Here is a 16,957-nt window from a genome sequence, read left to right on the forward strand (position 1 = left end):
AGTTATAGCACCGAGACAGCATCGATCATGCTTGTTGATGACCTCTGGCAGACTCAGGAAGAGGGTAGTGCATCCATCTGGTCCTCCTTGATCTCTCAGTAGCTTTCAATACCATCGATCATGGTATCCTTCTGAACCAGCTCAGGGGGTTAGGAGTGGCAGGCACTGTGTTATGGTGCTTCTCCTTACTCCAGGCTGCTTCCAGTCAGTGTTGGTGAGGGGGAGAGGTCAAGCCTGAGGCCCCTGCCTACCCTTTCCCCACTCCTATTTAATATCTACAAAGTCATCAGTAGGCATGGTGTGTGATATCAATATGCTGATACTCAGTTGTACATCCCTACCCTGGGTTGATAAAGCAATGCTGTCCAGGTCATTTCCCAGTGCCTGGAGGCTGTGAGGGTCTGGATGGGAGAGAACAGGATTCAGCTCAATCCTGGCAAAACTGAGTGGTTGTGGGTTTTAAGGCCCCCCAGCTCTGGGTATTTTTCATCTTTTACTCTGCATCTTCCTCAGTCAGAGTTGGTATGCAATTCGGGGGTCCTCCTGGACTCTCACCTCCTGCTCAAAGAGTAGGTGGCAGCTGTTGGTCAGGGGTCTTTTGCACAGTTTTGCCTTGTGCACCAATTATGCCCGTTTCTGGACTAGGAGGATTGCTCATGGTGACTTATGCCTTAGGCACCTCCTGTTTAGATTATGTAATGAGCTGTACATGGGGCTACCCTTGAAGAGCGCTTGGAAGCTGCAGCTGGTCCAGAATGCAGTGGAATGGGCAATTTGGGGCATTTGTTATTATATAACACTACTGCTCTGTAAGCTGCACCCGCTCCCAGTAGAATTTTCTTCAAAGTGCTGGTCATCACCTATAAAGCCACATGTGGCATAGGGCCAGGCTATTTGTTGGACTGCCTTTTCCCATTGTTTCTGCTCGCCCCACCAGATCTACTAGAGAGAACATGCTCTGGGTCCCTTCTATCAAATGATACCATCTTGTTGCAGCACCTGAGAATTGGGTGGACTCAACCCAGTTAGCCTTTTACAAGTCTTTGAAGACCGTGCTGTTTCCCCAGGCCTTAGGGTCAGGTGGGCAGATGAACTCTCCTATTATAGATATGCTTTTTCTGTGAGTGGGATTACAGTATTGTTCATCCTTGGGTACCCTGGGTTATATGTTGTGGGTTTTTCTCTGTGTTAATCCTTGTAAGCCCCCAGAGTCACTTGTGTGAGATGGGTGGCTATATAAATCAATAAAATGAATAAAATGCAATGTGAGGCCATTCTGATGCAAAATGCTAGAAATGGGCTCTTAACTGCCAAGTTCCAATATCGTGCATTTATTTTCACTTCAGTAGCCTGCCATAATTTATAAAGACACAGAGAGCTGTATATTTGAAGATAGTGAGATTTCTCAGAAGGAAAGCATTTTAACATTTAAAATAATAAAACAAATTCTAATGGGATTTTAAAAATTAAAACAACTTGAAACAGTGTGGCAGATCTAACTATTTTATTGATTTGATTTGGTGCCACCTGACTCTGAGTGACTCTGCATGGCTCACAGTACACTAAGCAAGATAAAAACAATAAACTAAGGGACAACATACAACAAAACCCAACTATAAAAGAAGAACGAAAAGTCAGAAAATGCATACAGATGTGTTTATGCAAGATATGTATTATTTGGCAAACACTTTTCTGCAGTATATGCTTTTTTATAAATTAATTTCACCAATATATCCAAAACAGAACTAAACACATGCTTTTCATAGACCCTTCTTAACAACGGCATCATCATCACAACTAAGCAGTTCCTAGTTTTTCTTAAACACCTGCAAGAAAAATTATAGCAAAGTCTGAACAAATCAGATGCTTTAAGCTCCAGAACAATTTTCTCTCACACAACAGACAATGAAGCTTGATTAAGTTAGAGCCCAATCTTCATTAATGGACAGTGATTTAAAGTACTAGAGTACTGGAAAAGTCTTCAGTTGTGATCCCATGTTAGGCAAGGAAACTTGATATATTTACCTAAATGTAAACTGAATATACTGGCTTTAGGCAAGCTCACTGAAGAAATAATTTCATTCAGAAAGCACAATATGAAACGCTGTAAAAAGGATAAAAAAGTGAGGGGGGTAATTCTAGATATGACTTAAAGGGGCAGAAGGATGTAATGGCCAGTGGGAGGAGGCAAAGGTGTTCTTAATATACATGGAATTCTCCGTGTCTCCCAGCAATAGGCAAAAGAGCACAGCTGCTGAGAATTCCTTTTGCAGAAGAATTCTACAAAGAAAGATAAGGACAGGATAATCTTTCCAGTAAGGTTTTTTTTTTCATTACTATCATTGTTAGCATATGTTCTTTGACTCAAAGAAAAGCAATATTTGCATTTGCTCCTGTTGGTCCTGACCTCACCTGTTTCTTCTTTCCTTTTCCTGTCTTTCCCGCTATTGACACTTAGACTGTAAGATCCTCAGGGCACACTCCCATTTTTCTATATATAAATGTATAATGATGACATTAAATAAGTAAAATAATAGTGGTCCACATATACATTTTGATGTAGCCAAGGTTGGATGTATAAACGTTAAACTATGCCACCGGACACTGTAAATGTCCAGGTGTTACCCTGTATACTTGAAAGCATTGCAGTTGGGGAGATAATCATTCGGATAAGAGTGTTCTGTAAACACTCTTGTGCCAGACAAAAATCACTCAAATGCCTGACTTATGTTAGATGTTATTTTTAGGCTCTGGATCTTAGTATATGGACTCCATCTCTCCCTTTTCCTCCTAGCTGCCTCAAATGTTGTTTTTCAAACAACAGGTAAAGTAGTTACATTTGAGAGAGAATGCCCAGCCCAAATTCCTAATGAATTTCATTAACTGACAGGGCACTGAAATTCAACAGATTGGCCATTATACTGTGTTGCCTTTCATATTAATATTTTACAGACACTTGTTTCTCCCGTTGACCAACTTACTAGATTTGCAGAAAAGCAAGCCAACTTGCTAAATAGTATACATTTCACCTCAATTAGTCTACTCTGCTGAAGTCACATATGATTCTCTATTAAAGGTGCATATGTTTCTGTATTCATAGAAGCAAGAGAATGAAGGCAAGTGTGAGTCATAAGTGAAGAGAGAAATGAGGAGACAAAGGACTGAACTACTATAAAAATGTGAATAAGCATTCAGGAAAACTATAGTTATATTTCTCTAGGATGAACTCTGACCTAACTTTAAGGAACAGCTTCAGGCATTGTCAGTCTAACCAAGAAGTCTCATACTAAGTGGCAAATGGCACTGCTGACTGGACATGATGGAACTTATAGACTAGTACATCAGGGGAACATAGGGATGGGAAACCTTGATGTAGAAGTTATCTGAAGTAGGTCTCACTGTAAGAGAAGATGGAGGATTAAGCAAAAAAGTGTATTATAACTAAAAAAACCCAACTGGCCAGTATTTGTATTCTGGCGAAAGAAAAGGAGGAAAAACAGGAATAGTTAAGTGAACTAACAATGAAGAACTTAGATAACAGAAAAGATAACTATTATTAAACTTATAAATGAGCACTGTTCTTAGGAACCTAACACAACCTAACCTATTTTGTAGGTCATATCAATTAAAACACAGGCCTGTTGACAATAAAATCTGCCAACTTACAAGACAAGGAGTGTTATTATTTAGGGACAGACTTAAATGACATTTATTTGTAAAATATTTTGAACAAGGAATATATTTCCTAAAACAACCCAAGTTCACCAATAACAACTATTTCGATTTAGAGCTGATCATTACAATCTTCCAGTGATTTCCTATGGTCACTTGAAAGGAATGATCTTCTTAATATATTCCTATCTGCTGTAGGCAAGACCACTCCAACTCTGTGATTGGAACAGAACAGTGTTTCTCAAGCTCAGCAACTTAAATGTGTGGACTTCAACCCCCAGAATTCCCCAGCTGGCTTGAAAAACACTGTGTAGATGAATTATTTCCTTGACTGGAAAGGACCTGTCTGCCCCATCCTGATATTTTATGGAGTAACTGAATTTTTCACAAGGTTACTTCGTTCTATTTCATTGGTTCCTACTTCACACTGTACAGTCAAAATTTGCTTGAAGCAGCCTGATTTAAGTCAGAATTCAGTTAAATCTGATACACAACAGTTCTATATACCAGTTGCAAACACTTTTAATATTTTTCATTTATATCCAAAGAAGTTTACATACTGTACCATAACTTACTGTAATCCTAGTGATAACCCTAGAAAGACAACATTATTATCCCATCCTGTAGGTGGGGTATGGGGCCAAACGATTTTATTCAGAATTCAATGCAGAACTTATTACTGTACAGCATTCAGCCTGATTACTCAGTGTTGTATTGTGGTCACTTAATTAGCTAAGGAGGCCAAATTGATTCACTAAGCTTTGGGTTGAATTCCAGTTTATTGTACAGATAAAGTATTAGCTTGTAGACTGCAGAAAAGCTCATTTAGATGGCAAGTATAACAGTTCCCAGAAGAAAAAAAAAGTGCAATTTCTAGTATCAAGGTAGTTGGATATCAGTGTTTTTAGATGCTGTGGGATAGCTTGTTGGTGTAGGCATGTTCTCTTTGTCTGAAGTTGGTTGTTTCCTTCAAGCTTTCTACAAGGACTGAACTAAATTTCAACCCTGGCATTCTCAAGGGTTGCAGTGCAGTGGGGTACTAATAAGAGTCCTGGTAAATTGTTCAAGTTAAGATGGGTAAGAATTGGAGATAACACTAATATCCTCCACTCTAACTTCAATGTTTGTGTCTGTGCCTGTTGTGCAAAAGAAATTCTAAACTACTTACTGTATGCATTGAAGAGGTTGTGGAGAGTGCTAGCACAAAAGACTGAATATATGCTTCCCAAATTAGATGTGGTTGCTGACCTTTCTCCTTAATACATAGTTACCACAAGGGTTATTGATTGCTTAAAGGCAGTTTACAGAATTTTTTATTAGCAACAATGTAGGATGGGCTGCTGCTTCTTAGCTAGAAGACTCTTGCCTTTCCTGTTCAATTTGAAGGTGGGGATTTAAGCCAAAGGACACCCAAGAGGCAAATGCTATCATTTACTGCAAACATTTGGATTCCTTCATAGAGGAAAGATGTAATAGATCTGTATGAAGGTGATCAAATTTTGTGAACTGGTATTAATGAATATATATAGGGAAGTAAAGGATAAGTTTAAGGTTTTTGTTTGATGGAGTCAGAGACCAACTTAAACAGTCAAAACAAATAAAGGAAAAACATTAGTATAGTGTTAAAAACTTGAATCATTAGCATTTGCTAAAAAGCCCTCACTCCATTGTTTCCTTTCAAGATCTCTGTACCAAAGATTGCCTCTTTATCAAAATTAAGCAAAATGTTTGCTACATTATTTGTAACTGAATTCTTCTGATCTAGCAGAAGAAAGTTGCAGAACTTTACTTCAACAACAGTGTAATACATCTGTCTTGTATTTTATCAGGGACATCACAGTTATGAACTCATGTTCAGGTTTATCCTACACCAAAAGGAATGGCAAAACATTCCTATTCTACTTCTCCATTTGTATTGCATCTGCAGTCACAAGTCTTATAGTCCTGTTCAGGCTCATTTGTCCCATTTGGGGGAGAAGTGGTTGGGACAGTGCTCCTGCTGGTCTCTGCAACAAGTTTGTGAGGGTTTTACGGACAAAATTGCTCCTGTTTGCTCAGAGTTGGATGCTGCTTGGGCAGAGTTTGGAAGTGAATAGGGTCCTCTGTAGTATGAACTCTACTATGTCAGCTAGATTCAAGTCCCTTTTGGCTTCTTTGGAAGGTTGAATTCAAGAGGTGGTTATGCCTCTTTGAGGGACAGCCTAGTCCCATTCACCTTAGGAGAGGCAGTGGTACACCCTCTCTTCAAGAAGCCATCTCTTGATCTGGCTATAGCTGACAACTTTTCATCCAAAATCCAATCTTCCTTTTCTGGGGAAGGTGTTAGAAGGTAGTGGCAAATCAACTACAAAAGCTCCTAGATGAAAGAGATTACTTGTGTCCATTCCAGTCCATATTCAAGCCTGGCATGGGAAGGCATGGTCACTTTGGTAAATGACTGCCAATACCCCCAAAATAGGAGTTGGGCCCCCTCAGTCCTATTAGACTTCTTGGAGACTTTTGGTACCATCATCAATAGTATCTTGTCAGACTATCTGCAAGGGTTGTGAGTTGGGTTCAGTGTTTTACAGTGGTTCTGTTCCTATCTCAGGATATCATTTCTAACATTAGTAATGGGTGATGATGGTCAGATACATGGTTACTTGAGCAGAGTGCATCAGTACTCAACTCTCTCCCCATTGCTGTATGAAACCACTGGCAGTGGTCATCTCTCAGTTTGGGGTAAAGTATCATTAGTGTGCTGATGATTAGTGTGTTCAAAACTACTGCAGGCTAAATTTAAGATGCTGTACTTGGTGTTTGAAGATCTGGATGGTCCAAAACCAGCTCAGATTGAATCCCAAGTAGGAGATGCAGAAACATTTTGGCTCATTGATAGCACTGGTAATGGTTTTGGACAGAGTTGCCCTCCCATCGGGGGAGGACTGCAATGTAGGGATCCTCCTGGATTTATGGCTCCTGCTAAAACAGCAAGCAAAGATGAGGGGCTTTTTTGGTAGTTTAGGGGCTCCAGTTCTGCCCCTACCTGGACCTTGAAGCCCTAGTGACAGTGATGCATGCCTTTCTTACCGTATATCTAGACCACAGTAATATGTTCTACATGAGACTGCCTTTGAAGAAGACCAGAAAACTGCAATTGGTGCAGAATGCAATAGCCAGAATGTTAATGGTTAGCAGACCAGTGAGCTCACTGGTCACTGCATATACAGAGCCATGGAGGGAAATATTCAGAAGCTGTTACAGAAACAAATAGAGTAGAAGCATTCCTTAAGCCCTGGGAAATGGTAGTAGGAAGAGACTCAGGCTGGCTCCTCTCTGACTCACTTGAGGTATAAGAGGGAGAGGAGGAAATACACAATCAGACTTGCAAGATTCTGTTAATATGGCCTATCTCAATAAAGCTTTGTTCTAGCCTTCATGTGGAGTCTGTTTTCTGATCTGGACAACCTCAAAGGGCTGACACTGCATTGGCCACAAGTCAAGACAAGATACTTTATTTATAGACCAGCTCAAAACAGAAAGAAAACAAAACATGAGACAGCAAATAAAAACCACAGTATAAGCCAATAATTATAAAACTGGTGTGGTCAGGATGTGACATATTTTATAAATAGTAAAACAAAATCAGCCACATTGATACATTGGCTACTAATTAGCTTCTGAACCCAATTCAAAGTGCTGGTTAAAAACTTGTATGGAATCTGTCCAGTAGAATCTGTCCAGTCTATAAATTCAAGCAAAGAAAGATTGGTTAGGGTCCTGTCCCATGAGAGGTCAAAGAGACATTGGCCCAAAAGCAATCTCTCTCCCTAGGGGCCCCTTGTTTTGGAACACTTTGTTTCCAGAGCTGTATCAGGCACCCTCATTATTGGCTTTCCACAGAGTCATTAAAATAGTCCTGTTTCAGTGGTGACTAATTCTTAGTTGCCTATCTGACTCTTTGATATTGGCCTCCCTTCTTTTTATTCTCTTGATGTTGACTCACATACTGTATTTGTTTTATTTTTAACTGGTAAACTTTCTAGAGTCTTTAGAGCTAGGCAATACATTCTTGTAAATAAATAAGGACCTAAGAGGAGAATGTGTCCAATGAATTTGATTGTCCCCCATGCCATATGAACAAAGTTAGTTTTTAACTCTAATAATTAAAGATGGAGAAATGTTACAGAGGGCCAAGAGGAATGCTCTTTTATAGTCCTCTGTGGTCAGAATATAAAGATATTGAGCTAGGGTATAAACTTTCTTTGAGGGTATAGGAATGGCCTTGAAGAACAGGAGGAAGAGCTGCTACCAAGGCAATGGTCAGATAAGAGGGGCTTGAGCCTGGGCCAAGACAATAACATGAGAAAATGCCTCATTTAAACCCCTCCCTAGTTCATGGGAAGATGAAGTGAGGGAGGAGGAAGCACATTCAGAGTTGCAAGATTTTGTTACTATCGCTATTACAATAAAAGTAGTCCTGACGAATATATGGTATTGGTTCCTTAGTCTGGTCCACCTTGCTGACACTTTGGGCCCAATAGCAATGAAAATAATGATACAGAACTCCGATATTTTGAAGCTCTGTACCACTTTCTCTTTGTTTTAGGACCTCGTTAGCTCTGTCTTCCTCTAGAAAAATTACAGACTGAAGTGAGAAATGGCAATAATTAAGATCTTGTATTAATGTTTTTCTCCATTAAGAGTGCAAGAAATCAATCAGGGTTAGAGATGTTAAAGGAGTGCAACAAAAATATTAAATTTATCTGATAAATTAAGACATAAGTCCTGTGCCCTTGTCTTAAAGGCTTATAAGAATCTAGGTGAAGAATGGTGCTTGAAACACACAGAGACATTAAGAAAACATCCCTTAAAAATCTATTCTGTATTGTTTCTAGCAGACAAAAATCAGTATTTGTATATGGACAAATTTGAGCTTTATAAAACACTTGACATAGCCTTAGTCTCAAAAACAGGTAAAGCAACTGGAAATAAGCCTTTCTGCCAATTTTTTACAAAACAGAAACATCTGATGAGCTTCTTGAGTTACAGTCCTTAAAGAAATGTATTTGGGTTTTCCAGCAACATTGCATTAAAATAGATTTCTTGATAAAGGTTCAGTTTAATATTTAAATATTAAATAGATTGATTTGTTAAATATTTAATTTTTTAAAAGATTTTTTTTATCCCACCTTTATTATTTTATCCCTCCTTTATTATTTCCAAGACTGCCACTGGAAGTATGAGGGAAAGGTAGCAAGAATCAGTGCAAGAACTAGAGGGAGATTAGTTTGTTAAGTATGCGTTGGAAAGTGTTGGGCAGAATTCTGATCAAAAGGGTACAAGGGATGAAAATGAGCAAAATTGGGATGTGTAATGTGTAGACCAGATTTTTGCTCTTCAGCAGGTAATTGAGAAATGTATGAGTGTCCAAAAGAAAAAATATTGAATATTTGTTGATTTAAAGAAATTGGATGATAATAGGCTTGAATTATGGTATTTTGTATGAATATGTTGTTGAAGGTTTGCTGCTGAATGAGATTATGATGGAAATAAAGCATATGTGAAAATAACAGTAGTGCTTGTGGTTCAGCAGTGAGGAGAGAGTAAGACAAGGTTTTGTGATGCCCTTTTGGTCATGAAACATGTTTATGGACAAATGTGGTTTGGTAATACAAAGAGAATGAGGATTAAATAAAAAATGAATGGATTTGGAGAAATGGGAAGTCTGAGAAGGTTCTGGTTGGATGAAGTTGATACGATCCTCAAAAAGACAGTGAGGTTTAAAGAACAATAGGCAATGTATTAATTAACGGAGATGACAGAAGCAAGGATGCTTTGCAAGGATAGAAAAATATGAAGAAGTATAGTAGATAGTGTAGGTGCATACTAGACTTAACTATACTCCTTTCATTTCCTCTCATTTCATACTCTTAATTTCTTTTGCTTACTATTTCTTACTCCTTTCTGCACTTTACATAATGGTACTTGTCTCTAAAGGGAATACATGATGGATATATACATATGAACATACAAGGAAGCAGGAACAAAACTTGGGGGATGATGACAGGAAGAGAGAGTATAAAATTGTTTTTGAGTGCAACTGCGTTTTGCACCATCTCCCCGGTGACAAAATGAAAGCCTATATTCAGAAGCAAATTACTCTTTTTTCACTCCCCACAATCATGAGATAGCAAACACAATTTCAGTTGTTACTTTCCCCAAACAGAAATTCTTAAGTCTCGGAGTCTTCATCAATTGTTGAATTTCAGCTATTGAAAGTCAAAAAATGTGAAACACTATAGATTGAAGCAAGTCTTGGGCCATATTCCCACTATATGTTGACAGAAAAAAAGTATGTTATGAGAATGCACATAATACCATTTTAATTTCCGATGTGCCATTTATAGCCAAGATTTAACTCCTAGTTAAATCCAGATGCTATAGATTAGGTTTGTTGGTGACGGTGTTCAAATTGGAGAGATCCAAGATGACTATATGTTTAGAATCCACACAGTATGGTAAGTCTGAAACCTTAGATAAAAATCAGCATGTGGGAATTTAAATTGAAATGTATCCTAATCTAGATGTCACTATAACTCAACTAATCATAGAAAATGAATTGTAAAGAGATCAAGCACTTGAAGATGCTGAATGTGTCTCTGAATATTCCCCCACTTGAGATTGAAACCAGACAAATGGCTGGTATAGCAGCAGGAACAGAAATCTGAATAAGAACTTGCATATTTAAGAGGGTATAGCTCTTGGTAACTTTTTGATAGTTTATGTTTGAGAAATTTGCTAACCACTGAATGCTATTGCTTTCAAAAAACAAATACAGTATTTCTCTAAGTCAGTGAGGTGTAATTTTAGTTTATACTTGTAGTACAAATAATCCTTTCATAGGTACCCAGCTTTTATCAGTAGTGTCAAAAGCATAATTGTGCAAAATGAAGTGTGTAGGTGCAGCTATATTTCATGCTCCATGCTGACCTTATTCAATAAATAGAAACCCACCAGAATCTACTGCACTCTAGGGAGTCTAAAGGTATGGGCATTTGGCAAATACATAAAGCATGAAAAGTTATTACCCTGTTGGCACTCATACAGGATGAAGGAAAGAAAGGTGAATCTCCAGCTGCTGCAAAGAAACACTATTTCATCTTATAAGAAATATCCAGTATGTTTTGACTATAGGACTTATTCAAGGGGATTGAAACAAATGCCACATTATTGAAAAATTACATGAAATGCATACTTTTAATAATACTAAATTAAGTTCTAAATATCCTAGAAAGTTTAAATGGTAGATTATTGTTAAAACAGATAAAATGTACAAGTTACTGTCCATTACAAAATAGTATAATTAACATGCAGAAGTCTGAAAATTGGAGAGGATAACATGAAGGTGACTTAAGCTGAATTAGAGCACTTTTTCCTGTTCTGATTAGCAGAAGCTTTCCATGACTTGCATATTTAAGAGGGTATAGCTCTTGGTAACTTTTTGACAGTTTATGTTTGAGAAATTTGCTAACCACTGAATGCTATTGTTTTCAAAAAAGAAATACAGTATTTGTATTGTCGAAGGCTTTCACGGGCGGCATACGATGGCTGCTGTGGGTCTTCCGAGCTGTGTGGCCGTGGTCTTGAAGTTTTGTTTCCTAACGTTTCGCCAGCACCTGTGACCGGCGTCTTCAAAGTGCAGGAGCACAGACAGGAGCGGTTCTCTCTGTGCCCAGGGTGATGTGGCCCTTTTGTGGGTATTTATAGAGGTCTGGGGGGGGATTGGGGGGGTGGGGGTGGGGGGTTGGGTTACTGAGTGGCTACAAAAGGGCCACATCACCCTGGACACAGAGAGAACTGCTCCTGTCTGTGCTCCTGCACTCTGAAGACGCCGGTCACAGGTGCTGGCGAAACGTTAGGAAACAAAACTTCCAGAACACGGCCACACAGCCCGGAAGACCCACACCAGCCAAATACAGTATTTATCTAAATCAATGAGGTGTAATTTTAGTTTATACTTGTAGTACAGGCAGAAGTCTTTCCCATGACCCGCTACCCGGTCCTTTTAAGCAGAAATGTCAAAGATTGAATTCAGGATGCTCATTGTTCAAGGCATGACTTTGAGCTTTAAGCAGTGGTTTTCTTTGCTTTTCAAAGATGAATAACAAGCCGAGATAAGACAAAGGTAGGAAATCAGTTTTAGCAAAACAGTCATGTCCTAGAGATACATGCAAGGGTTTTACTCAAAGGGTAGGGCAGATAAGAGCCTAAGAGGAGGGGAAAACAAAAAATGCTCTAGAAAAATTAATAAAACACAGAGGCTAATTATTCTTTGATAGTTACATAATGGGTTTTATTTAAGGGAGGAAAGGATATCCTCACTGTTACATTAATTGTTAATTGTAAACTGGAAAGCCAATTTGGTGTAGTGGTCAAGGCATTAGGCTAGAAACTGGGAGACTATGAATTCTAGCAACTGGGTGACCTTGGGCCACTCACTCTCTCTCAGCCCTGGGTAGCAGGCAATGGCAAACATCTTCCAAAACCTTGCCAAGAAATCTGCAGGGACTTGTCCAGGCAGTCATCAGGAGTTGAAAACTGACTTGATGAGACCAAAAAAAAAGTAAACTGCTTCAGGATTTTTTAAATGAGAAGTGATAATATAAATGTTATAAATAACTGCATACATTTGTATTTAATAATATGAATCCACAGAATGTGACTCAACCACCAGCAAAATTGACATATTTAAAATAAAGATAACAGCAACTTTTTCTAAAATCACTAAAATGTTTTAAAACCTAGATAAATGCAATCCCTTAGATGTCAGATCTGTATGTTGTCACCAGTTAGATGTGAATCAATCACACCAGTCAGTGACTGCTTCTTATGAAGATGGGCTTCTTCACACAGGAATGAATCCAATATGTCTTTGCTTTGGCTTTCAGATCACTTTCTCTCTCTGTCGTGGACAACCATCAAAACTTTATCAAGATCAACAGATGTCCTTCAAACGCCAACACTGGCCTTTCAATGAAGCTTTTGGTACTGCTGCTAAATGACCCTGCAACATTGTCCAGTTGTCACCTATTATATGCATACAAATTGAAATTAATCAATGAAAAACTGTTGTATCCATGTGTATAGCTTCTGAACTGAGTTCTAAAAAGACTGCAGGAAATTTCAGGCTGTTACAGGAATGTGGGTATTACCAGCTGCTTAGCAGATGATGGTTCGTCGTGGGATAGTAGCATGGCTCCCTCGAATAGTAGTTCTGCTTGTGTTCCTCTGCTGTGCAGCATCTGTGTTCTACATGTTGACCTGCACTCCAAGAGGTAACCATCAGCAACTTGCATTCCTCAGAGTTAACAGCCCGACAGGAAAAGAAGAATATCAGGCAATCCTACAAGAAAGAGAACAGTATTATTGGGACCACATCAACAGTCTGAAGAGGCAGATTGCTGAGCTGAAGGATGAGCTTCAGGAAAAGAGTGAACAGTTGAAGAACATTCAGGGTTATGATACTGACTCACTGGGGGTTAGACTAGACCCAGGGAACTCTGAGAAGTCCCAGAAAGCCCTGTTGCAATTCCTCCAATCCCAGATTGACAAAGCAGAGATACATACTGGCATCAAGCTATCGACTGAGTATGCTGCACTGCCCTTTGAGAGCTTTACCCAACAAAAAGTGTATCAGCTGGAGATGGGACTTACACGTCATCCTGAGGAGAAGCCTGTGCGGAAGGACAAGAGGGATGAACTGGCACAAGCTATTGAATCAGGCCTGGAGATTTTAAATAGTCCAAAGAGTAACAGCAACACAAACCATCGAATATACTCCATCTCTGACTTCATAGAAGGTGTGTTTTCTGGGAAGTCACTTAGGAATGAATGACGAAAGTGTGCACAGGGATGCCTCAAATGCAGATAAGGGGCAGCATGTATTTCTGTCCTCAGAAGACTATTCATAATTTTCACTGAGCTTATCCCGTTGTCCCTTCATATATTTTGCTCAAGTGGTAAAAAGAAAAAGAAAAAAGCATCTAGAATTTATAAGCATTACACAATAGCAGAGGGCCATTCCACATATTATTTTAAACTAAACCTAATTTGCTGTTGGGCATATGGCAACTATGACTGCATATATAGGTATATTTCTTATATTATGAATCTGTCTAGCCATTAAGAGCTGTTCAACACCCCTGCTGTCAGAGACTATATTCATTGCTCCCAAGCTATGGAATGCGCTCCTGAAGGAGTTGCATTTGGCCTCTAGCCTCTCAATAGATTTTTAAATTATTATTTTAAATGTTTTTATTATATAAAAAAGGAAGAAAGGAAAGAAAGAGTGAACACAAAGGCTGTTAGATAATTTAAACAAAATTAGTGGTATCTAACATCAGCCCCCCTAGGTAGACCAGACCAGAAAATCAACTCCACAGAAAGACTAAAATTACTTTTATTGAGATTGTCTATAATAATAGAATGTTGTAATTCTGATTGTGTTGTACCTCCTCCTCCTTCTTAGAGTTCAGTGAATTAGGGAGGTGTCTGCCTGAGCGGCTTCCAAATGCCAGCTCGTTCTAGACTTTAAAAATGCTTCAGCCCTTTTTGCCTAGGGAACAGATCCCGCATTATCTCCATCAAGATCATTTCTCTTACTCTCTACATATTTATGTTATTCAGTTAAAGTATTTACATGTATTTCATCTTTCTTAAGAATAGAAATAAAAACGTAAGCTAGATGTACAATCTAGATGTCCTCAGAGAGGACTCTTAGTGGTAAAATGCTCTTCAAATATAAAAATAGAAGTGAGTTCTTTAGATTATTGCATTCAGAAGGAAAATGGGTCCTCCTTTCATCTTGTAGAAACATTTTCTGCAATCATAAAAATGCACAATATCTATTGTCCTCTTATTAGGTTTCAAACTGTTGTATGTATACCAAGATAAGATAAGCATCTATAAAAACCAAAATGATAAAAAATTCTGTAAAGAAACATTTTTTGCCAGGCTTTTAATTATTAATGTTAGTATTCCATTTATGGTTTATGTATTATGTAAGTTTAATTGTTTGCCATTTTCTAGTTTGGTCAAAAGTGGGATATGAATTTAATTGAAACAAATAAATAAATGGAATTACAATAAATCTCTATGGGTAAGACACCTGTTTGTTTCACTGAGATACTACATCTTTTAGGTGTATATTTTAAAATATTGATTTGTAAACTGAGAGATTATTCCTTAAATTCTAATTTTTGAAAACAGATTAAAATTTGCCTCCATCTTACTTCCTCTAAGGCAAGCAAGAACAGTCAGCATGTATACAGTATATCTTAGCCATAACAGCCCTTATAACAGACATTCTTTCATTAACTGCTGATGAAGAGATGATATTGGCATGCAATCAGCTTTCTCTCTAAATATCCCATTTTCTTATAAGTATCAAATATAAGAAAAGCTATCTGAAAAAAACTAATAAGAATTTTTGTTGGTGTTACAGTTCCAATAAGCCACTCAGAGCAGTGGATAATTTGTAGTAATAAAGAAATAATTTCCATATACCTTGAATTTCTTATCTTTCTAAGGAATTCACAAAACAATACAGTACATTATAAAATTATATATGCCTGCTGCTAAAATTACAGATATAAAATCATGAGAATTCTATATAAACATATTTTTACCTCTTTAGAAAATTCTGGCTAATGGTTGCCTTCCCTTTTCTAATAGGCATTCACCGGACTGAAAGAGATAAAGGCACCCTCTATGAATTGACATTCAAAGGAGACAAAGAATATGAATTCAAGCGCATTGTTCTGTTCAGACCGTTTGGCCCCATCATGAATGTTGCAAATGAAAACCTCAATATGGCCCACACCCTTATTAATGTCATAGTGCCACTGGCAAAAAGGGCCAGTAAGTTTCAACAATTTATGCACAATTTCAGGTTGGTATCATTGCCACTCTCCACTCTTATGGCAGATGAGAAGTTTAGAACAGTGAACCTAGGGTTTGTGTTTTTGAAGGAGATTTATTTTGTAATATTAGATTTAAAAAAGGAATATTAATTTGAAATATTTATATATGTAGTAGCTAAGAGTAGACAACAACTTGATGGTACATAATCAATCAATCAATCATTTCTCTTGTAGCAACCTAACATGTGGCAAACCACATTATGGGTTAACATTATATATGAACCTAGCCTTAGTGTGAAGCATGATTTCAAACATTATGACCCAGAATTATGTGTGAACTAGGCCATGGTTAAGTTAACCATGGCTTCAGATGATTTGTGAAAGTAGTAAGTAGAAAGTGAGACAGTAGAACTGATACTCATATCAAACCTGTGAGAATATCCAGGATATCTGGTGAATAAAGTTGCTCAGACACGTTCTGACTTGGACTCTAGCTAGGCAGGTCTGGCTGAGGTGGCTAGTGCCTGATTTTGTGATATGATCTGGGATGGGAGTTTGAACCAGTGACTTCTGAGAAAGTAGACAAGGTTCTCTGTGCTTCTCTGGACCTGGACTTCTCTTGGGTCATGAAAATAGCCAGGAAGGTGACCTAAGGTTGGGGCTGTGCTATGCTGTGCTGTGCTGTGCTGTGCTGTTGGCCTCCCAAGGCAATCCTTGGATCCAACAATTTTAGGTAATTATTGCCCTGTCTCCAACTTTTCTCTTTTTTTAGCAAAGGTTGTTGAGAAGGTGGTCAGTCTGCAGTTAATGAGAACCTTGGAGGAAGTAGATTATTAAGACCCGTTCTGGTCAGGTTTCAGGCAGGGATTTAGTACAGAGACAACACTAGTCGCGCTGGTAGATAACCTGTGGCAGAGCCAGGATGGAGGTAGTGCATCCATCCATGTGCTTCTTGTTCTCTCAGTGGCTTTTGATACTGTTAACCATAGTATTGTTCTGGGCTGGCTCTTGGTATTGGGATTAGGGAGCAACGTTCTATGGTGGTTCTCTTTCTTTCTCTAGGGCCAGTTTCAGTTGGTGTTGGTTGGGGTGGGAGAGATTGCTACCTGGGTCCCTTTTTTGCATGGTGCCACAGAGCTTAGGTCTCTCTCCCCTCCTATTCAACATCTACATAAAACTACTGGGTGAGGTCATTCACCAATTTGGGGTTCAGTATCATCAGTACTTTGATATTACCCAATTTTATCTGTTGACCTCAGGCTAGCCAGGTAAGACTATTGAGGTTCTGTCCCACTGCCTGGAGGCTGTGTGGATTTGGATAAGAAGGAACTGTATCTGAGGGGCTGTGGATGTTGAGGCCACCTAGATCTGAAGATATTCCA

General features: G+C 38.5%; 1 protein-coding gene across 2 annotated transcripts in view; it reads left to right on the plus strand.

The window, feature by feature from the left end:
- CSGALNACT1 (chondroitin sulfate N-acetylgalactosaminyltransferase 1) overlaps positions 1-16,957 on the plus strand; it is a 32,279-nt gene that overhangs the window by 2,327 nt on the left and 12,995 nt on the right. For both annotated transcript variants that reach the window (XM_088136068.1, XM_007431330.3), the window contains exons 2-3: positions 12,603-13,514; positions 15,388-15,604. In XM_088136068.1, coding sequence (XP_087992194.1) covers positions 12,881-13,514; positions 15,388-15,604 — 851 coding nt within the window. In that variant the 5' untranslated portion in view covers positions 12,603-12,880. The remainder of the gene's footprint in view (positions 1-12,602; positions 13,515-15,387; positions 15,605-16,957) is intronic.

Source organism: Python bivittatus, unplaced genomic scaffold (assembly GCF_059951505.1).
Source record: "Python bivittatus isolate LINGU-HERP-01145 unplaced genomic scaffold, Pbiv_v1 ctg000000_np1212, whole genome shotgun sequence".
NCBI classification, from domain to species: Eukaryota; Metazoa; Chordata; class Lepidosauria; order Squamata; family Pythonidae; genus Python; species Python bivittatus.